Source organism: Phaseolus vulgaris, chromosome 5, assembly GCF_000499845.2.
Source record: "Phaseolus vulgaris cultivar G19833 chromosome 5, P. vulgaris v2.0, whole genome shotgun sequence".
Taxonomy (NCBI): Eukaryota; Viridiplantae; Streptophyta; class Magnoliopsida; order Fabales; family Fabaceae; genus Phaseolus; species Phaseolus vulgaris.
In genome coordinates, this window is record NC_023755.2 from 11,426,244 (window position 1) to 11,449,909 (window position 23,666).

Here is a 23,666-nt window from a genome sequence, read left to right on the forward strand (position 1 = left end):
TCTTCTAATTCTGAAAAATTACCTATTTCTTCCTCCATTCGAGATTTCCTTCCTGAGATTAAGTTAAGGGAAATATAAAACACTTATCTAAAAACCTTGTCTTTAATAAATTTTTTTCTATATTACTCTAAAGGCTATATGCATGACTTAAATTTTTTTTGGTTTTTTTTATATAGTTTAGATATTGGTTTTTAAGATGTTTTGATGGTTAGGATTTTAGTGTTTAAGTAATCACAAATTACTTGTGCACTTTTGCTTATTTTTCTTCTTCAAACCCTCAATACCTTATGGAACAAGAAGTTAGTCATAGCTTAGATTCTAATTTAGTTTTTAAGAAATACCTTAATTTTGAACTTGAATGGTACTTTTGTTTGTGATTAACCTATGGACCAAACTAAGTTTTTTTTGGAAGCATAGATTTTGAGAAGGTTTAAATTTAAATTTATGAGTCAAGCTCGATGTTATTTCTTGAGTAATTTTTGCTTTGGTTAGCATATGATGTTTGAAATATTGAGAATGATATGAGAAATGTTATAAATGTATGGATAATAATAATCAAATGTAGTTTGATTTCAATATCTTTTAGACTTTATCAAAGGATATATTAATTTCAAACTTTCATATAATTAACATTTTTAAGCCTAAAATTGTGTGAACTTGGTACCTCAATGCAATATTTCTTAAAATTGTGATTTTGTATACATAACTTTTGAATGAAAGTATTTTGCTCTTAGTTTGACATGTTAAAAGGTTCTTATTAGTGTGTTAATTTTGATGCCTTGTTTCATCTAGGTTATGTTGTTAATGGATGTTATAGAATGAGATGAAATCAATGTAACGTGTCTTTGAGACTTTTAGAAAAGAATAAATATTTAAATGATATTTTTGTATAATACTCAATGAGTTCTTTTGAGATTACATGTTATGTTAAATTCTATTAGCTTACTATTTTGTTTATGAATGTATTCGAATGCAATAATTATATTATGACATTGAAGCAAATAGTAATACAAGTACTCATTCCACTAGAAATGTTGTAAAGGTGTGCTCCCTCATAGTATTTCTAAAAATAAACTATGGATATAAATGTATGTTAAATATTATTAAATTTTTATATTATATGTGTAATTTCTTACGAAATTTTTTATAAATTCCTAAAGAATTTCCCCTGTGCTCATCCAAGAACAACAACAACTCCTTATCATTTTCTTTCTCTAAATGAGAAAAAGCCTTCTCAACATAGCTGAACTCGCGTCCATACATATACGATGCACATGCTGCTTTGCATGTCAGTAACTGCAAATCACCTGATACAATTTAGGAAAACTCATTAACATGACTAAAAATAAAACAATAATAGTGAATGAACAAGCAACAATATTTCCAGTGAAGTTTATATATACACTAATATCGTAACTTCACTGTCACTTGACATTGACAACATTAGAAAAGTTTGACCTCGTGTTACCATAGTTCAACCATTCCAATGATATGATTATACCTGATTCAATCTCTGATTCTAGCTTGCTATTGCTGAAATGTCTTGTTATCCACCACCTACAACGAAGATACCAAGATTTTCCTGATGTGCCATCCGTAAATATTTTAGGGGGTTTGTTAAAGGAACGATGTTGTTTGTGTCCATATTCAGTTTGAATGGGGCATGAAGACATGCAGTCTTCTTCGTAGGAAAACAGTCTTAAGAAACATGAAGAGAAGACCTTCCACGTATTGTGTTCTGAATCTGTAACATCTAAATGTAAAGCAATCATTTCCAGCAGAGACTCAAGATTGTACTCTCCTGCAAAGTACCAAAGAAACCAATCAACAACATAGACATAATGTATTATTTAGCATAAAAGATATTTCTTAGTCTGTATCAGAAGAAAATAATTATCACAGCAAATATTTCTAAATCTGTAATTAGAAGGGCGTGACATCCAATCAGAGACAACTGATTCAAATTTGAAGAGATTAATACAAAAGATATGAACTTAGGAAAAACTGGAGGCTAGGAGTTCTTCAATTTCCTGATCACTTGTATTTCATTTCCTGCACCAGTTCACCTCTTTTTCTTTCATTAACCTCTTTCTACATCCCTTTTCAAGTTGACATTTGGACTCAACTTGAGAGAACTGGCGATATAAATTATTCTACTCACACAAAAGACATGATTCAGGATGAAGGTACCATTTTGGTGCATCTTGATAAGTTTAGCTAAGACATCACTGCATGTTGGATCCTTCTTCAATATATTCTCAAAACAGCTAAGAAGCATGACAGAGTTGTTTCGATCAAAACGCTCCAAGAGAGCTGCCCTCACTCTACAAGGGTGTACACATCAGTAACTTAAATAATCATAACAAAAAGCATCTTATCAAAAATAAGGGATATACCTTAGTGGGAGTACAGAGGCTGTATTACAGCACTGCTTCTCAATCATATTTAGAGCCTCATCAACTTGTCCTCCAATTAGCAAAAGCTGACAATAAAAAATAAAGTGAAGCCATTTTTTATATCTCAAACATGATCCTATGCAGAAAACAATTGCCAAATAATTTCTCTAACAAATGCAAAATAGGGACGTGCATGCGCATCCAGAAAAAGGGAACATGCTAGTTGCTTTGTGCAATTTCAGATGGATGATTGATTTCATTTAATCCAAGCGACTGATGTTTCTACAAAGTGTGTAACAAAATAAGCATATGGAAGGAGTGAGAACCAATTAGTAATAGGATGCAGTTGCACAAAGGACATTCAAAAGATCAGATGCATGGATTAAACCTCTAATCATTTGATAAATAGAGGGTCTAGCACAATGTTAATGACATCGCAAAAGCTTCCAATATTAGATGGACGGAGATGCCTAGAAACAGTTCCATATATCTAACATTACCATATTTATGATCAAAATCTCATTTAACAATGTCAACATTATTGTCTCGCAAAAAATAGTATTTCTGCCAAAAAGGGAAATAACAAAAGCCAAAGAAAGAAGAATGATATGTCAATTGCCACAGGAACAACAAACTACACAACTAGTACGAAAAGCAAAGAGCTCCTCTCAGTATTGAAGATGGTTTTGGCGTTCTACCCCAAGTCAAAGAAATTATAAATAGAAGGTTGTTCCATCTGCTTCTGTAATATAACAATAATAATATGCTATAGGTGCATTTAAGAAGAGTTAGCATTTAGGTAAAAAGACGAAACATAGTATTTACATACATCATAAGAACATCCTTTGAAAGGAAAACACTAACACATCATTTTCCTAATACAACAGAATCAAGGGATGCAGTGTTAATATTTAGAATGAATGGAAACCTGGGTGCACTCCATATATTAGAATTCCTAAAGCATACAAGTAAAAGCATTACTTTCCCTTTCATTTCATCAATACCTTGAAGCGGGGTAATGGTTTCAAATTTCACTAGTTTAACAAAAACAAATTACTTGAATAACAATAGAGCATACTAAAAATATTTATGATGGTGCAGGTATGGTAGCAAAGCCATTAGAAAGGAAAATTATCACCAACAAATTGCAGAGAAATAAGCAAAAATATGAAAAGGCAGCAGGGACTGGTTGTTGACAACATCATGCATGGTTTATTACAGTGCCAGTTCTATAATTTTCAGGAATTATGCAATGATAATAAATGCATTGAACTGAGGCTTGCAATTTTTGGGCAACCCATACGGAACTTTTACAAAAATCAAAAGATTAGGTACACACACAGAAAGAATTAGTTCTTTAATCTAGTCCAATTTTATGTTTAACAAAATTCTGTACGCGGTGGTTTTTCATTAAATAAGTTTTAGTTTGAACCAAAATTTCCTTAATTCTCACCCTTCCCCTTTCAAAATTATTTAAAATTTTGAAAATGGTTCACCAGACCATAATTGATGCTAAATTAGTTCAAAACTAAAAGTAATACAAAATTATTTATTTGAAATGACTTCGAATTTATCTTTATTTAAACAGAAGTTTTTAATTTATTAGCTATTGGTTAAAGTAACAAATAATTGTACAAAAAATTCATATCAACAGCAGGTCAAAATTAAACTGTTTAGGAGGTATACACCCCAAGACCTAGAGTTACCAGGCCTTGGCCAACAACCATCCATTCCATAATGCTTAGCCAATAGGTAACAAGTAATAAAATACACTTAACCATATAATCAAATGATTAAGGTATAAATATGGTTTATCCCCATTTAACTACGGGCCAAGGTGACATTGTTCACCATCAGGGCCCAGACCCATTCTATAAGTATAAATTTTGAAAGATTTCATTTATGAGTATTTAATACTTGCAACTTCCATCTCCGATTAAAGAAGGCACCCTCCGTTAAGTTATGAGGAAGAGTACTATGGCGCATGGAACACCAAAAGCAAAGATTAAGACAAAGTACTTTTGAGCAAGTACGGGAGTTAATGTAATAAATTATTGCTTCAACGGTTCTGAACCTAATTTTCAGTTTAACAAACAACATGAACGAAATACAAAATGATGTTTAGTGGTTCCATAAAACTTCAAATGTATGATCCATACCTGTACCAATGGAAGTAATGCTGCTGAAGCAGAAGGTTCAGAGTTCAGTGCGAGTTGTAAATATTTCACTGAATTTTTGTAATAGTCATTAGGCTGATTTCTTTGCATATACATGAACTCCTCGAAATTGCTCTCATCAGAAAAATGCAAGGGCAACAACCACAAATCAAGTCCCCCTAAGTAAATTCACCAAAAGACAATATTGAAGTTACTAATGAACCACAGACTAATGACTATAAAAACCAAAGAAATGATGAGCAATAAGCTCTGAAACCAATTTGAAAAAAACTGGTACCAGAATATAACAAACAAAAGAAAGAAAAAAGAGAGTAATAGAACAGGGAAGACAAGAGATGTTTATATTACTCACTGAATAATGAAAGAATTATAAAAAACAACAGAAATTTTGAGGAGCCCGGTTCCTCCCAACCAATGCACAAAAATCCCCAACTGTATACCCTTATCCTTTATATACCCTCATTACAATTTTTCCTCACGAAAAATTAACTCTAACTAACAAAGTGACTTACTAATTATAATTTAGTTAGTTACATAAGATACCATTGACTATTTCTCTTATTTCTCCTCTGAAACTCTTAGAATTTGGATTTTATCCTAACTCAACTCCAAAAAATTAGCTCATGGGGCAAGGCTTTACCCCACCATACTTTAATACACTAGTTTGATGATATCACCAGTGTGTGAAATTTCCGAGGACCTCAAGTGTGAAATTAGTAACATGGGAGGGTTTTGCTCTAGAGCCTGGGGAATCAACTAAACTTTTGATATCATATTAAACCAATTTTTCTGCAGATGTGGCGCATATGGATCTTGACTTTGCCTTGGCTAAAGGTATTTTTCCGTTACCCATGAAAGCAAGTTTCCCTTACAATATACTAAAAAACTGCAAGAGATCCATTTCTTGGATGCAAATGAAGATATCCCTTCTTGGGTTCCTAGTTGCCTCCTACATTTTGTTTAATATTTCCTCAAATCACTCTGCATTGAGCTTCTTGGATTTCTCTGGGAAACATCTCTGCCACATCATAACCACAGAAAGGGTAAGCCCTCTATCTCGTAAAATGTTTCATCTAATGGAGGCCTATAGAGATAGATATTCCTAAAGGGGAGCCCATCTGAAATGAAAATATCTAAGCATTTAACACAACTTCTGAAAATCATAAACAGATTAGTCACACATCGAATATTCAAAGGGAAAGAAAATTGTCATCCACGGCAATTTAGAGCTTTGAACCAGTGAAAGCATGCCAGTTATATTATCCCACACTCAAAACAGAAAAGGATAGAAGAAAAAACATATAGCTTATCAGTGACCAATCAGTAGCATTGTCTGAAGTTTCAAGTCAAATGGGAACTCTACACCCTCATTTTCTTTATCTCCAACATAAACCACAGTAATAGGGTGAGGTGCTCTAACAAAACTAATCTTAGGTTGGTGCAAACAGGTTATCATTGGCAAGAGAAAAATTACAATCTAGCATTATTGGAGTAAAGACAAAATCAATATTTTCAGTCCGGAAAAAAATTAAGTAGGAAAATCCATATACAAACATATATGCAAATACACATTCTCATTCAAAGGTGTATACCTAAAAGAGATATTTCGCCTGTTCAGTGAATAAATACCTTACCAAGACCATATAAGATATCCTCTGTAAGACCTCCACTGTTAGAAAAAGGATCTCCAAATCCTTTTTGCTCTTCAGAATTTAAGTAAAAACCTTCTGGCTGAAAGTTCTGATGTGGTTTTTCTCTTTTATTAGTACCAACCTCCATGTCTTTACTGAATACAACATCCCTAGATATATGCTTATCATTCATGATAGAGGCATCTGAATCATGTTGTGAATGGGAGTCAACCATGTGGGATTCAACTGAATTATACCGTTCTGACTGTCCAGTTTTATTGGTAACTGAGGTCTCCATATGTGAGTTCTCTTGCAAGTAAAACTGGTCTGAGTTTCTCCACTGGAATTCTTTGGGGATAGAAGAAAACCACAGCTCATAGAATGTCAAACCCATCATCATCTTTGACACAGGATCAATATCAGCTTCGTCTTTCTCAATGCTAAAGGAGAAACCAAAAGGACAAAAAATAAATGAAAAAGGATAGAAAAAGCAAGGGAAAATATAAAAAAAAAAAATAGAACCAGGTGGTCCCCCTATAACACTATTTCTCAAACACTGACATGTATTTTAGTATTTTTGAAGTGAAAACCATCATTAATGAAGGAAAATGATTTGTGAATAGAAAGTTCATATTTAAAGCCATTTCATAATATAATACACTTTGGTGCCAAAAGCATACAGTGATAATTTGGTCTTATTTGAGTCAATTTGCATTTATTTGAGCATGTATCTAGTACTTAACTATACCAGTAGGGTACTTCCTAAGCAACCTAACCTACGTATATGGAATGTGTTGGTAGAAAATAAATTAAATAAACTACGATTGTAACTGTCAGAGTATTGGAACTGTTATATTCCGTCGATGCATCTCTTGTGTCACTTCTTGAATGGTGATAACACTTACAGCTATGTATCTATCTAGGAAATAAGACAATTTGCGGTATCTTTCAAATTCACCAAAGGACTAATCCATCCACAAATTTCCACTGTGTTACCAATCCCAAATTCATCCTCATCACTGGGGCAGTGTCAATCATTTGGAATATCGACTTTATGCAATTATGTTTGTTTTTCTATAATGACAAAACTTGTCTACTCTAAATGCTAGTAAACAATACAATAAGTAGCATAATTCATACTTAGCTTGCCTTTTGTAATGGGCAGTCAAGTACCAAGGTCTCTAAAGTAATAGAATTAAGATAGTATTCCAAACTCCCTGGAGAAATTGAACACCAACGATAATTACCATTCAAACCTTATCAACCATTCTGAGGAATTTAGGTTTTATTGAAAAATATACAACCCAGGCAAAAATATAATAACAATGACAGACAACCCACATTATATATAGTAATCAGAAATTATGAAATCATCGCATCATGGTGCAGCACATATCATTCTGCAAAGAACACATTAAAAATTAAATTACATACCATAAAGCAAGCTGGTATGCCTCCCCTGCATTGCCTTGCATAAGACAGAAAAAAATGAACTCCAAATGGACTACATATCTGCTCTGCTCCATAAACAAAATTCTACATTAAGAACTGAAGACTAAACAATCAAGCTGACAATTTAAATTCATAATTGATGCCTCAATTGAATTGAAAAATATAATTAATTTATCTAGTAGAATTAAAGTCAGCGGATAGATTGATAAGATTATTTGCAATGGCAATGGTAGAGTTTCCCACCAGAAAGTTTAAACATAACATGGGAGCATGCATATTATCACAACCTGGTTGATCTCATACAGCTTGCACATGCAAAAAGGTAACAAGTAAATAATTTTAAAATTACTAAGAAAGTGAAATCTAGAAACTTAGAAGCCTATTTGGTTTGAGAAAACATTTCTGTTTTAATCATTAATAATGAATAAACTGTCACCTTATTTTTCATTCTGTTTCCTGTTTCATATACTAATATTTCAAAACAAGAAACAAATTGAAAACAAATTGACATTTTTGCAAATATTAATGAAAATAGGAAATGGAAACATCAAACTTTTTCTCAAACCAAGCATGCCTCTAGATAACTTCGAAAATGTAGCTTCAACACTGAACAAAGAGAATTCTGCAGAAAAACTGAAATTGAATAATTGAGAATTGGGGCAAAGCTTTAGGAGAAACAAAGTTTAGAAAAAGCTAAACATATTATGCTATAAAATTGGTATGGTGATGAACAGTGAACAATAAACTCAGCACCTAGTAAGTATTGAATTGTAGTACAATTGCAACATTTACAAATCAGGTATGCCTTGATTTCTTCAAATTAGTTCCAATTCCACCAAGGAGGAAAAGAAAAGTATTATTTGTTGAGTACTTGATGGCTAGCTACAGAGACTCACACAAGTCACTGCCATCAGGATCACTGTTTTTTCTCTTAGCTAGACTTTAACAGATAAGAAGACCAAAAAAAATAGTGTATTCAACCTACACTTTTGGACTTTTATTGATGTATATATAGGATACAAAGAAGAGGCAAGGCACTTTCCTAAAACCCTAACCCTAAAGTTGGATACACGCACAAGAAAAATAATAAAAAATAACATTACATTTCAACAGCTAGATCCCTCCCCCCTCTTTCAATTGGAGTATTCAGAATATAACACTTGCAGGACTTGCAATTGATTATTGAACCAGATAGCCTACCTCTCTCTCTTGTGAGTTACCAACATCAACTTTGTTACATAACAGATTTTATCAGGCTTAAATAGTATACATTTTGTAAATAACCTTTAGGTACTTCAGAACAAGTTGTCAGTCAGAAACAGTTACTACCTTACAAAGCAAATTTATAAACATTTAACATTAAAGGTAACCACTATAAAGCATTTAGTTGGGGAGTCTGAAACAGACCTGTAAAGGCCAAGTCTTCATTGATCCAATTTTCTTCGACCAAATATCATAGAGGTTCTTGATTCTTGTGGGATTAATAGAATTGTTTCTCACATGCTTAAGAAGCTCCATTAAAACCTACACGCATATCAGCATAATGCCAGTGTTCAAAAACTAACTAGGATATCAAGAATAGAAGAAATTATAACAATAAAATATAAAATCATATTAATCAAATAGGCAGCAATAATCAAAGAAGTAAAAACACGACATTCCAATTTAAGAAATAATAAGAGAAAAAGGGGGAGGAGGGTACCCAAAACTTCAGACGATTTCTGAAGGGAGAGGTGTCATTAACTGTGCCCTTCATGTAGGCACTTAGAACACCACTGGCTGCGACCCAGTGATGCTGGTTGACGAGCCTCCGGAGCAGGTAGCGCAACCTTGTACGATGTTCCTTCCTCAGAGGTTTGGGACCCAATCCCATGACATAGGAAGGCCTCGTAAGAGACAACAAGATTTTTTTTGCCAGCTTCTCTCGCGACCCCATTTGCCCTTCCTCGTCCACCATGAAACTCTTCCTCTTACGCTGCTTTGATTTCTTCGCCTTGGAACCGCCATTAATGGTCTCCGGTTCTGTGTCTGACAGATCAACTTCCATTGATGCCAAACTAGAGACACTTTGCATTGTCCCAACACAAGCTTTGCTTGAAGAATTGAAGAAACACAAATGTCAAGTCTACGGCTTTTCAATATATGATTCACAACTGATGCCTTAGGAGGAGGGAGGGGGAGGAGGAAGGAGTGTTTTTTTTGTGTTTGTTTCTATAATTTTGAGGGGAAGAGGTGGAGGCTTTTTTTTATTCTTTAGATTTGTGGGGATTAAATAGGATAGTTGTATTTTACCAAAACACTCTTAGACATGCATTTTATTAAAATATCAAAATAAAATATTACATAGATTTATTTATAAGTTTAAAAATATTTAATTATATTATTAATAACAACTTACAATTATAAATAATAAAAATAAAAATATACAAAAATTATAATATTACCAAAATATATATAATTATATAAAATAATAAATAAATATAATAATAAATATTATTTTCATAAATTTTAATATATTTAATAATTTTATTTCAATTTAACACAAAAATATTTTCTATTATATTTTTTATTTTTTATTATAAAATATAAGTAATTATGAATATTATATATTAAAAAATTTAATTAATTCAAACCTACACACAAAAAGAATCATAATTCATCATTTTAATAACAAGGACAAATTTGTAAACTTACAATAAACCATCCTCACAAATCCACTTTATCATCCCTCAATCCAAACAACCTCACATATCCTCACTCATCTTCTCTAATCCTCACAAATCCACTCACTCCCCTCCTCACAAATCTCCTCCTCAATCCAAACAGAGCCTTAAATTTGAGAAACAATGAAGCACTTGTATCTTTGGTGTGGAGGTAAGATATGATAAACATGGGAATAGGTTGTCGTTTCGATCATACGATATAAAGAATACTTATATAAATTAAATATAACTTTTATAATTTATTTGCAATTATATGTAAATTATTTTCTATAATCTACAAAATATATAAAATGAAATTTAATTTTAAAAACATTATATAAAAGTTAATGTTTATATTAAATTATTTTTAAAAAATAATTTAGAAATTACATTTTGATTATATTAATATAAAAAAAACTATAATATTATATCGAATAAATCTTCTACCATTTTTCAACTTACTTTTATTCACTTTTCTTCAATTAAAGAACCTCAATTTTTATGATCTTTCCCCTAACTTATTTTCCTTCCCACTCTCACCACAATCCAAAGAAAGCCTTAGGGGATTTCAATTTTCTCCCATCTTTTATAGTGTGTTTTTGCACCTGCATAACTTTTATTTGCAGCCTCATGCTTAACAATGATCATAAACCCTAAATTTAGTATGAAGGTGGAATGGGTGTAGGAACTCAACTACGACTTCTTCTATTTATATCTCCAAATTTACTTAGCACACTCCATTTACTTTTAATACATTTTTATTATCAAGTATACTCTTTTAAACCCTATTTTCACACATCCATATTTTTTATTCTTTAAATTCTAATTTTATTTATTTAAATCATTTTATTTATAAAAAAATGGATAAATATTTGCAATACATTAAGAACCATAATGACAACACTAAAGAATAAAGAAGATATTCACAATATCTATTTCAAGATATTTATTTAAGATTGATTTAAAAGATAAAATAATCAGGGATGAACACAACATTCCATAATCCCGCTGATTTAATATTTTTGTTTTTTATTATAATTACGAATCTCTTTTACAAAATCAGATGCCAACTCCTGCAATATCAAATTAACATTAATATTTGACAATTTCTCCTACATCATATCATTTAAATTCAACATAAAATTTAAAACTCAACATTGTACTTGGTTTCATTTTCGTTTATCGATGTAAAAATCTGAAAGTGATTGTTATATACTTTAGATTTTGATATCCAAAAGTTATTTGCGTACTTCATTTAAAGTTTTTTATGGTCATACCTAGAAGTGAGTTATCCGTTTCAGATTTTTATATAATGGTACTGAAAATTGAGATCTAGAAGATTTATGTTTGTTTATGGATCTTAACATCCAAAATCTTCTTTATGAAAAATTTATCCAAAATGACATATTAATTCTAAAGGACATAAATATTCGAAATATTGTAAAGACAAAAAAATTTAAATCATTAAAAAAAACAGGCATAGGTGCGGAAGATTTGAATTGATATGGTGTGGGAGAATCAGCCTCAATATTTTTCATGTGTTAAATGATTTACGTTTTGAGAAAGAGAAAAGTAGAAGTTGTGCTTGGTGTACATGGTTGGCAAGTGTTGTTGTGTACATTTTTGGTAAATATCCAATTACTCTTATAGTAACACGTGTAAAAAGTTTTCCTATGTCCCTTAGTTCTCTAGATTCATTGTTTTTTAAAGCTTCTTTGTGTATTTTCCATCAAATTTATGTGTTGTGCACTTTTTCTCACTTGACATCACATTGGATGATCACATGCTGCTTCCTTTTATCCAACTAACAAAATAAATTATAAACATAGATCAAAGCTTATCACTCTTTTCTCCTCCACCTATGCAGCTTCAGAGGTGTTAAAAGAAGTTTAAATTATTCATAGATCAGATTTTTGAATTGTACAATAATATATTACATTTTAATTTTAAATTATATAAAACACTACAATACAACAAAAGAAGTTGCCTTAAAATGTGTAACCTTGAGAAAATCTTTGTCCATAAAATATGTCCAACCCAAACCATGTAGCCAGGATCAACCCAGGTCTAACTACATGTAAATAATAATTACTAAAAGTCACTTACAATTAAGACCTTTGTAATATGAGTTTGAGTTTGAACTTGGTTTATAAATTATTTTTCTTTGGAACTCATCCTCTTCATCAACTGCCAAGATTAATAAATATCCTTTTATCATCTCCTAATCTTAAGTTGCTTTAGATCACTACATGCAATTTATCACAGTTCTAAAGAGTAGAATTCTTTCTTAATATTTCTAATTTATACAATGACAGCAGATAATTCATATTGCACCAAGCTGCAATAATGCTTAGTTGTTGAGACTAGCTTTAACAAGTATTGGACCATCTTATGAAATGTTAACTTTCTTGACGAAGCTGAATGATTGATTATGAGAAGAATTGAAGGTGCATTAATAAAGTGATTTGAGCAAACTAACGAGATCTGTTTTAGAGTAGCACAACCTTCATTGACATCTTATCTTCCTTACCACCAACCAAGACAAGACCAAAAACATTTTTATTTGCATCCATCTTATGCTTCACAGTAAGTCCCTAGCTACACACAATGGGCCACAACTTTATCTTAATCTAGCTGGTCTTGAACCCATTTTATGTTTCCATATTTTGCAGTTAGTTGCGGTGAGATACCCTACAAGTTGGTTATGAACATCACAACATCTCTCTAAACAACTACTTTCTTTCAACTTCTGATTCAGCTTGCAGACTTTGCAAATGTTCCAAAAAAAGCTGTTTCATCATACATCACTGAGCATTCAATACTGGAATCCGTGTCAAAATTGCTGCCTAGAAATGTTTTGCAGGAAAGATTTGAAAAAGGGCCCTGCAAAGCATTTTCCTGACCCTCACCTATTTTGATATTCTTGTCCTCAACAACCCTTATACTTGGTTCAGCACCATCTTTTATAGCACAAAAATTCTCACTAGATTGCCGCACTGTATCACTTTCCATTTCCACTTTGTTGCATGTTCCGAGTTCCTTCACACTGTTCTCTTCAATAGATTTCTCTGACCCAGCTGACACTGTCAACTGGATGATCTCTTCTGTAAAACAGGTACTACTTATTTCTGTTGATTCTTTGGCTTGTAATGCAGTGTCAACAGGTTGTGTATTGTCTTTTCTGAGGGTATCACTGCCAGCTTTATGGTCAGACTGATTTTTACCATCCAAAGGTTCATGTTCTGACTTTGGTTCAATTTGATTGGCAGTAGTTATGTTTACAACATCTTGTAGCAATGAGTCAGTAATGGCCATTCCTTCAGAACCGATACCTACTTTGACTGATTCATCAGTTGCTTGAGTTGATTCATCACACAGTCCTGTTTCATCTGAAAAGATAATTAATTTTAGTAAAGTATTTCACAATAATAGTACACTAACAAAATACACCAAACAAAATTACCTTCATTTTTCATCTCTCCGTGTAACGGTTTCTCAAGAAACACTGTCCCAGGAAAGATCATCAAGTTAAACTTATTCAATTTTTTCCTTTCAACATCATCAACGGGTTTGAATCCAAAGCCCTTAGTCCATGTCTCAACCAAATCAGGAATGGCTGATATCACAAGCCTTTCCACCTTGAAAGATGTTAACATCTGCCAATGACAAATAAATTTAGAAACACAAAAGGCCAAAAAATGAAGAAGTGTGGGAAATTTTCAAACTCAACAGTTACAGGAAAAAGAAGTCAAGTGCAAAATCACTACAATTATTTTGGGCAAGTACAAGTGAAACTAGCCAAATATTACCTCTTCGATAGCAGTCACAAGCAATCGGCACATTCCCTGGCGACGATACCGACTGCAAGTAGCAATTAGAGGCATCTCTGCTACTGCAGTTCCATGCACCCTGTAAAAATGTAAATGACACTTAAATAATTGCCTCGTGTATAAATCAAACAAATGTAATTATGAATCATCTTGAAGGGTAAGGTGAAAGACACTTAAATAATTGCCTCTATAGGTTAACTAGTAATTAAAATACTACCATTCCACATATGGATCATAAAGATTTAAAAACATCAAATTCTACTATAAATTTCATAAGAAAAATATCTTTCTTTGAAATTTTACCTAATAGATGCTACAGATACTAACACATCCTGTTTTTCCAATACCATGGTGTAAAACCCTTGAAAATTCAGACGAGCAAACTCAGACCTGAAAATCACATAAAATAAAGCCTCTCAAATCAAAAGGGAAAGAATTAAGGCTTTAAAAAGTACAAGGGGCAGGACATTATTTAGATAGGTATAAAACTATGAAAAAGGAAGCACGGAAAATGAAGGGAGGAGGCACTAACCCCCAGTTGTATAAAACTTGAGGTATCATGTGGATGCCTGTCCTTGGATCAAGCATTGACACAAAACACTCCTCCATGATAGTAAGAGCAACTGCTAATTTCGTATTGCATACTGCCTTTAGGGCAAACCACTGTGTAGAATGAACTTTTTGGTCATCATGAATGCATCTAAGAAGCGTCCATGAGATGCCATCAGCAACTTGATTAACTAACCCCACCTGAGATTGAAGTCCAGAGTACACCTGCACAAACCAGAGTCTCGAGTCCTTGAATAAAGTCTTGGGATATTAGTGTCATTCATTAGGTTATTTGAGTAGTGAGTACTTGACCTGATTATTAACATAAATAGGATTACTAGGTCCAAATACCACAACACATTATTATATCACTAATTCCCATGAAAACTAAATGCATTTTATCATGTGATACATAAACATGCTATTTCCTAATTTTATAAACTATTACTATTTCCAACACTCCCCTTCAAGCAGTCAAGCCAAAGCTTACCACAACAAACATTTTTTAACAGTAACAGATCTTTTAACCAAGAAATGGGTTTTTAACTAAGCTCAATGGTGGCATGTGATCCATGTAGCCAACATCACCTATCAGATTTGTAAATTAAGTTAGACTTTGAATTAGGAGAGCCAATTGGCCAGGATGATTTACTGGGTATGTCACACAGCTAGACTACTTTTACAATTCTCCTCCTTTAGTACAGAAAGAGAAAAGCAACCCAAAAAGAATATTGTTAACGCTTTGAAAAGTCACAGGGAATCAAGGCTTCCCAGATTTATATGCCCAAGTGATGACATTCTATTGGTGGATACAACTATGCCAACAAGTCTACATTACGTTACTTGGTAAGTCACCAGACTAGACTCTTCCACATTCTATATGGCTTTGAAAAGATGTCCAATTTGCTCTGCTTTTGGCAAACACTACAGTCATGGAAGCCTCTGTGTTATACTGCTCTCAATTATTATAAGCTCTAAAATTATATTTGGATTCAAGAATTTGATGCAAATCACAATCACCTTATTAATTACCTCGTATTTTTCTTTAACTCGGACTAAATTATAAATTTATTAATCTTAAGCTTATTTGTCTGAAAAAAACAACTTGAAAAAAGCTATATTTACCACTGATATAAATTTTAATGCGATAATCATTATTTCATGGTTTGGAACATATAAAAGTTGGCACACGGTTTGGAATATAAACCAAAGTTTCAAAAGGTTTTGAACATCTTCAAATTATAGATAATAAAATGACCAACTCACATTACAAGCCACTACATCATCTGTGTAATATAACAAATAATTAGCCATTTCAAATGGAAGTCCAGAAATTTGAGAAATTGTAGTATAGTACCTCCTGACAACTCTGACCACAAAACCAAATGTCCGAGACTGCTCCTTCTGGTGTTTCTCTTACTTTAAGGCATGTCTCGTGATCTATTTAGTGCAAGGATCGCAATTGTCAGATGGAATCATTGAAGCATTGCAAAGGGAAAACAATGCATAGGCTTCAGATCAAAGAAATCTTCATTCATGATCATCAAGCAATTGCTTATTATAATAATATATAAGGGCATGCATGAGATCATGAAGCTCCCACTATTGTGGCATTTAAGGAGACTCAGGAATAGTCATGACAATAATCAAACCAACAAATTGTTTAGCCATTAAACAATGTCGAGTATTTCAATTATTCAAACAATAACAAACTATATATGGCACAACTCAACTTGTTGTCTATCTACACTCTACAGGCTCTACAACCATAACACTGGTAATGTCATAAAGCAGTATGATCATACAGGGATACTTACATTTATGTTCACACTGTGAACATTGTAACAAATCATGCAGATCTGAAGTGTCTTTATCAATAACCAAATTTCCACATATCCTACAAGTGCAGTTTGCACAGTACCAGTCACCATCTGGGATATCCTGATTCACATAGGCAAAAAAGATTGTATTATTCTTCTAAGGTAGGGTAAAAAACCTTAATAATAATCACATCAACAACAATAAATAAACACATCCTCAAAAATACAAAGTACAAAAGGACCTTATTTATTGTCAAATGCATCACATGAAAAGAAACAATAATACAGGAACAACATAAATAAACAAATCTAAACGCTAGTAACACACTTACACAAACATCCATACCATCAATCTATCTACTATAATATATAAAATCTGAACCACGAGTCGTGGAGTTGACATGTTAGCATGTAAATTTCCTTTAAGTCACATTAGTTTTTTATATGTTCTCATGTCTCTAACTACAAAATGGAATCATTTTAAATGTGAGTGGAACGTACTAATACATTTTAATAATAAATAATTATCTAATAAATGAATTTCTCTTGAAATGATCAATGAATAATTTTATTTTATTTTTGTAATCCCCTGAGATGTTTCTACCAAGCTCTCGCTATTGATGTTATGTGTTTCAAGAGCAACCTAATATGCTACCTTACAAACCCTTCGTGATTGCTACCATGTTTCTCCAAATTCTTCCAAGAGTTACAAAGGATCCTCGACATACTGTTTGTTAGTAATGGATTTAGAGACTATAAGGGAATAGTACTTTTTAGCTCGTTGTTAAGTAGTGTCCATGAGTCTCCACAACTATTAAGGAGATAACAAGTACAACACAATCCACATAACGTATTTGAAATCGTTTCAAATTTTTTTATAGCATTTACACATTTATTTTCAATCTATAATTTATAGTAAATATATTTTGATATGCTACCATAGCAACGATTTAGTTGACATTGCTTTGTAATGTCAACATTTTTGCTTAAGTGTCATCTTTTACATAAGTCTAATAATTTTCAAAACAATCTTATCTCATGAGTCAACCAAAAGCACATATTTTTAACAATTGAATCTCATCCAATTTGCTCAAGGTTGTTTTATAATTAAATAAAATACTACTAAATGTTTTCTACACAGTAAAAGATAAGATAACTTCTACTATTTGGCACTAGTGCAATGCACAGGTGTATATCTGGTTGTGTATAAAATAAGAGGGGATATACTCACTAAACCTCCTCATCAAACCACAGCTAAACTAAGCACAAAGTTCGTTAATTCTTGGCAACTGGCTATAAAAGCAATTAAATTACAGTGGACGCCCTAGATCATGTATTCATATTCACAGAAGTGAACTCACTCGTACACTATAAAAAGTTCGAATACTTACATTTTCAAGTAATCAGCTGAGTCAGAATAAACATTCCTAACAACAGACCAGAAAGATTATACTACAAGTATAGTTTAATGGAGGAGCATAACGCCATATTATGCTAACGCAAAGACATATATATACACACACACACAGAGGAATGGCATAGGAGCCTGGTTATATCAATCACTCATGTTTGGATTTCCAAAACAAATTAAAAGAAAGAAACTTGCATAGACCCAAGAGCAGACATACCTGAGTGGACAAACAAGCTACGTGGAAAGTAGATGGACAATTATCACAACATATCAGCTCACCCCCTTCACCACACAACCCGCATGAATCATCATTTTTGTCATTATCATCAGTCTGCACAACTAGATTCAGACTTTTCCTGGCTTTGTATTCAGCTGACCAAGCTTGAAGGAGGCACAATGTAAAGGGCTCGCCAGATTCCATAAAAATATTTACGCAGGGGCGATTCAATGTAAACCCAGCATGCAACTTGAACTCAGATAATGTAAGCACCTTACCACAACATATACATATAATACCATCTTTGGTGATCCTGCCATCCTTAATAACAACATTATCCTTAGTATTTCGGTATTGAATCACATCATTTAAAGATATGACCCCATTATCAATTAACCAGGACAATATTGTCCTTGAACCCAAATAAGACCTATTACAGTCCTTATTGTACTTCCCTGCACTACAGGGGTTCCTTGGCAGCAACCTGCAACGACCCTTTTGGCTTTTAAGCTTTCTCTGGCCCCTTGATTTGCAGGATTTAGCTCTAGAACTTCCCCGGATTGCCTTTGGGCCGAAGTCCTTATTCCTGAATATTGCAGACACCAATAAATCATCATCTTTAATATGGCATCTGTTAGACCTATCCGTTCCAGTTATGGAGCCGTTTGTTTTCCTGGTATTTCTCTGAATTGCACTGAAAGATGATAACTTTCTGCAGCTTCTTTTCTTTCCAGCATTGTCAACTAGATAATTCTGGACCTCTTCCAAACCACATGCTTCACCATCTAGTGACTGCACCTGATCAGTGACAGTTGAGCCCAGCATGTCACCATGGCAGAACATACTCATTTTAATTTCAGATACCCTTTTGCACTTCCTTCGCATTTTCTTTCTAAGAATAACATTAGAAACAGAATATGTGCTATCTTTCCCAAATGCAGAATCTACTAAGATTTTCCCACCCTCTTCCTCACTACATTCAGACTGTTGCACAGTCCTTGAGCCATGAGAATTAACCAGGCCATAGCTCACACCAGAAGCGTTATTTTCTTCTGACGTGTCCATTGGCACATGCCCATCTGAACTCTGCTTATCAAGACTTCTAGAACTTCTAATTTTGGCTTGGTGAACAGCATTTACATTAGACCCTCCAGGTACCTGATTCGAATTTCCAGAGCTCGAATCAATGGGAGCACATGCCACCTTATACTTACTAGAAACTAAAGTCCAAGTTGCTTTCACTACCTCTCCCTTTTTCAGGGCACCAATCTTTCTATCAACAAATATAACAACTACAAACGGATCCAAAAGCCACCATCGATAAGCCAACATAGCATCAGGGTCTTCTGACTGCATCTTTGTTTTTTCAACATTTATCAGTGCACTGGATAGATCAGACCAGAATTGACTAATATCAGTCCATTCCTTATAATCTCTGCACATTAAATTGCATTTGTCAACAGACAATAGCTCACCACATATTCTCCAAGCCTTTGTAAATTCCCGAATAGGCTTTCCCTCTGGTGTCCTGTAAACTGACTCTGGATAACGTCTGCTAGGCCGTTGACGCTTCTCAATAGTCCACCCTGCCATCGTAAGCAACTGAACAATCTGAAACTGCAGAATAGTACGAGGGTCCTCTTCCTGTAGCATTGAGGGTGAATTTGAGATGTCCCCATTAGTAGATTCCGGCATTTCCTCAGGATTTAAAGGAGACCCAGCCTTCTTCACAACAGTGATTGACGGACTTGTAATTACAAGCCTGCTCGCAAAGCTTTCCTGGGAAACAGGAGAAGCAGCTGCTTTACTTACAGACACTTCTTTTGCAATATGTCTGTCTGCTGTTGCTGTGTTAAAATTTGTAACATCTACATCATCCTTAACAGCTTGTTTATTTAAATTGTTATGGTTCAATAGATAACAACTGGATATCACACCATCTTTGGATGATTCAACCAAACGAAATGCAATTGGTTCACTATTACAGCCTGTAGCAACAGAAGACAGGTTAGAAACTGCTACTTTTGAAAGTCGTGATGAACTCAAATTTTTTTCTGAATCAGATCTACTACAAGCAAGTTCATGCAGAGAAAATTTCATTCGTTTGACATTCACATCCTCGTCATTCTGGTCTTCACAAATCAAACTCTCTGGCACACATCCCAGAGCAGCCTCTTTGGAATGCTGAATTACATTAAAGTTCTCCTCTTCAGGGTGTGTAAGTCTAGATGACGAGGGATCCAATGCAACTGAGTTTTCGTTACTAGAGCAGAATGATTTAAATGTGTTTTTAGCAGATTCATGTTCAAAGCTGATAACTCCAGGAACAAGACACTTCTGAGTAGACTGAAAAATGTCATCACCAGAAAAGACCTCTGAAAAAATCTGTCTTTCTTCGTTAGATCCTTCAAAGTTATCATCAAACAAATCTTCTACCTCGTTGCTGATCAACATCTCTGCTGAATGATGAGATTTCACTATGCAGTTTCTGTTGCTGGTCTACATGTTGGCACCATTACATATGAAGAAAGCCTTTCTTCAGCCATAAATTACTGGTTGACATACTTCGTCACTATTGACCCCAGTTAATAGAAAAAAATAAATCTCCTGGTAAAGGATTTCGAATCTGCAGAAGAAATTGAGAAGTTATTAAATTGTCTTCGAAATTAAAAGATTCAACAAGCTTTAACTTAATTAATTTTCTGAAAGAAAATTTGCATGGAAGATCTCAAGCAACAACAACAACAATAAAAAAAATATGTAAGTGTCATTTTCATTTATTGGTATCATTTTCCCTCACATAGTCATAGTTACATTAAATACAAAACTGAAATGTAAATAAGGTGAAAGATTATCAGACAAAAGCCACAGAATCAATTATGAGCATCCTTACAAGGATGCATTAAAAGATTCTTTATCTCTCTTCACTAAAATCTGAATATCCCATACCATTAATAAAAAAACGTAGAGTAAAAAAAGGTGTGGGTAAACTGTATTTATAAACAAACAAGAAGCCACAAAAGTAATTAAAGCATTTAAACACTTAAATAAGGAAGTTTAGTTTTGGAATAAGTTAACTTCCATCTTATCTTCTAGATATGGAACTATAGTACTCTTTTGGTTGCATCAGCATGCATTGCCTAGCTGCCAAAGAAGACCAAGCAAAGCAACAATATATTGTTTGCCCACAATTACATGTGTTATTCATTGTTGATCCATGGCATAGGGGATCAGAATAACATATTGTCTTTCATGCAACACTTTCTACTAGACAAATATTCTCCTCGGACAAAAACAGCATATCAAACTAAGGGATAAGGAATCAGAATTCAGAAGTAATACACTTTTCATGCAACAATGATTTTCGACAGAGGGAGTCTCATGTCTTCCAGTGCCGTTTGCAGATCTAGTATTAGTGCTTTAGTGTGTACCCCTCCAAATTATTGACTAAAAAAGCCTTATTACAAACTCAATCAAAATATTCATCATGGTTTCCCATGTTAAAAAACTCAAGCTCCACATAGAAGTGATAGAGAACGGTCTTTAACGACAAAAAATGACTAAACAATGTTTTCGGCTTTCTGCTATTAGCTTAAAAATATTAGAAACTTCTGTAAATATTTCCAAATAAGCATCACATTCACGAAACACATGACCAAATGCAAATGTAAAGGTTGGGTTGAATTAAAATGCACATGCAATCCTCCATCGTTTATGGCTAGCAAGAACACAGCTTATTTTTCAAAAGAGAACGGTTAAGGAAACCAAAAGTTATCAAACTTGAAAAGCTAAAATTTTAAGATGCCAAATGTTAAACAAAATAACATTTAATGCACGCACCCCTTATATGCTTTCAATCTAATAAATATTCTCATTTTCATTAAATACTTAACATTCCCTTCAATTAAAGCAGCAAATCACTTGAAAGAGACGGGGAACCCAGAATTCCGAAACAAAAGTGAAGCATAAAATCGACATGCATGAATTCAGAAGCAGCATTGGAACACAGAACAAACACCAGGTCCAGAAATGGAAGATAAAACCGAAAATCCAGAGCAAAAAACCCTCATTTTGAACACAGATCAGAACCTACCCTACCTACCCATCTCAGATTCTCAAGAAAGAAATTCACAGTCCATCATAAGAAACCACACAGAAGACAAACTTTTCAACAAAAAAACACGACCCAGAAACTCCTATAAGCGTAACAATGCCCAGAGGCACCCACCAGAACGGCACAATCTCACCCATAATTAGGGTTCGTTAAAATCGCAGAAGCAATTGAACATTTCTGAGGAAAAAAACACAAATTGACATCTTCCTTGGCTTCATTCCTCACCTTGAACACCACCAGAAATAGAAAGAGCTTAGAGAAAAAACCCAACAATGGTAGCAGAGTGTAAAAGATGGGAAACACAAAGGAACAGCAGTTTCTCTCTCTAGAAGGCAGTTTCTCTCTCTAGGAGCATCTACCACAGCATGTGAGAGTTGTATCTATGTCATGGACTACTTACATGTACAGTTGTACCCTCTTTCATTGCCACTAGGCCTTGTCCATTTCTCCCTTTTTTTAAACCCCTTTTGAATGAAGCACCTACGCTCCCATTCTGATTCACTTCCTCTCTAAGCAAATGCCAAAATGGGCCCATTAAGGGATTTTCTTTCTATTTTCCTAAACACAATTCTATTCTATTCAACATATACCCTTTCCACCAACAATTATAATTCACAATAAACATCATATATTTCAATTTTTCCTTTTCTTTTCTTTTTCCACTTCATATTGTCAGGAATATTATTATCAAAAATGATGTTTTCATCTTAAATATGTTGAAATAAATGATAATAATAATGTGTGGAAGTATGGAACATGCCGAAACATAAAGATATTGGAATCATTAAAATGTTGAAATTTAGATTCATTAAATGTGAATAACACCCTTTTCACAAGATTAAATTTTGAGTTCATTTAACAGAGTATGTAAGATTAACATGTTCCACTAGACATGATAACATGTCATTATCACGTAAAGTGAACGTAACTCAATTTCATAAAATCGATTCATAAAGTAAGGTTTACACTTCTATACAATGAATTGTTTCTTATCTTTAGTTAGGTTTGCACTTATATACAATGAATTGTTCTTTATTTCTAGTCGATGTGTGATCTCCAATATACACCTTTCACGTCGAAAGTGACAGTTCGTACGTGAGATAACATATTATAAATGGTCTGATAACGGGTGACCTGATAAGCCCAACAAACACTCACTAAGATAGACTTGAAATGACTTTGATACTATATTACGAAGTGGACTTTAAGTTTAATTCAACTATATAAAATCGGCTCATAAAATAAAATTTACATTCACTTATATACAATAAATTGTCATTATCTCAAGTCATGTATGATGTTTGGAATCAACTATATGACACAAGGTAACTATTATGGCTCTGTTCATTCCTCTTTCTCTTTGGCAT

At 33.4% G+C, this 23,666-nt stretch overlaps 2 protein-coding genes across 6 annotated transcripts; both read right to left on the minus strand.

Annotated features, from left to right (window-relative positions):
* Nucleotides 1-963: 963 nt before the first annotated feature.
* On the minus strand, nt 964-10,593 carry LOC137835141 (uncharacterized). Of its 2 annotated transcripts, XM_068643500.1 has the most exons (10): nt 10,486-10,593; nt 9,359-9,816; nt 9,064-9,180; nt 7,639-7,721; nt 6,208-6,644; nt 4,556-4,731; nt 2,397-2,482; nt 2,191-2,324; nt 1,502-1,801; nt 964-1,307 (listed from the first exon to the last, which is right to left on the minus strand). In XM_068643500.1, exons 2-10 carry the CDS (start codon nt 9,728-9,730, stop codon nt 1,117-1,119), a joined length of 1,896 nt encoding a protein of 631 aa, XP_068499601.1. In that variant the 5' UTR covers nt 9,731-9,816; nt 10,486-10,593; the 3' UTR covers nt 964-1,116. The 2 variants fall into 2 exon arrangements, with proteins under 2 accessions (XP_068499601.1, XP_068499600.1); XM_068643499.1 differs by lacking the exon at nt 10,486-10,593 and having other exon boundaries at nt 9,359-9,872.
* Nucleotides 10,594-12,762: 2,169 nt separating this feature from the next.
* LOC137835142 (increased DNA methylation 1) lies at nt 12,763-22,814 on the minus strand. Of its 4 annotated transcripts, none has more exons than XM_068643501.1 (9): nt 22,525-22,814; nt 18,186-20,811; nt 16,555-16,678; nt 16,095-16,177; nt 14,721-14,962; nt 14,492-14,578; nt 14,168-14,267; nt 13,822-14,014; nt 12,763-13,747 (listed from the first exon to the last, which is right to left on the minus strand). In XM_068643501.1, exons 2-9 carry the CDS (start codon nt 20,637-20,639, stop codon nt 13,113-13,115), a joined length of 3,918 nt encoding a protein of 1,305 aa, XP_068499602.1. In that variant the 5' UTR covers nt 20,640-20,811; nt 22,525-22,814; the 3' UTR covers nt 12,763-13,112. The 4 variants fall into 4 exon arrangements, with proteins under 4 accessions (XP_068499602.1, XP_068499603.1, XP_068499605.1 ...); XM_068643502.1 differs by having other exon boundaries at nt 22,414-22,814; XM_068643504.1 differs by having other exon boundaries at nt 22,288-22,673.
* Between the last annotated feature and the right edge of the window lie 852 nt (nt 22,815-23,666).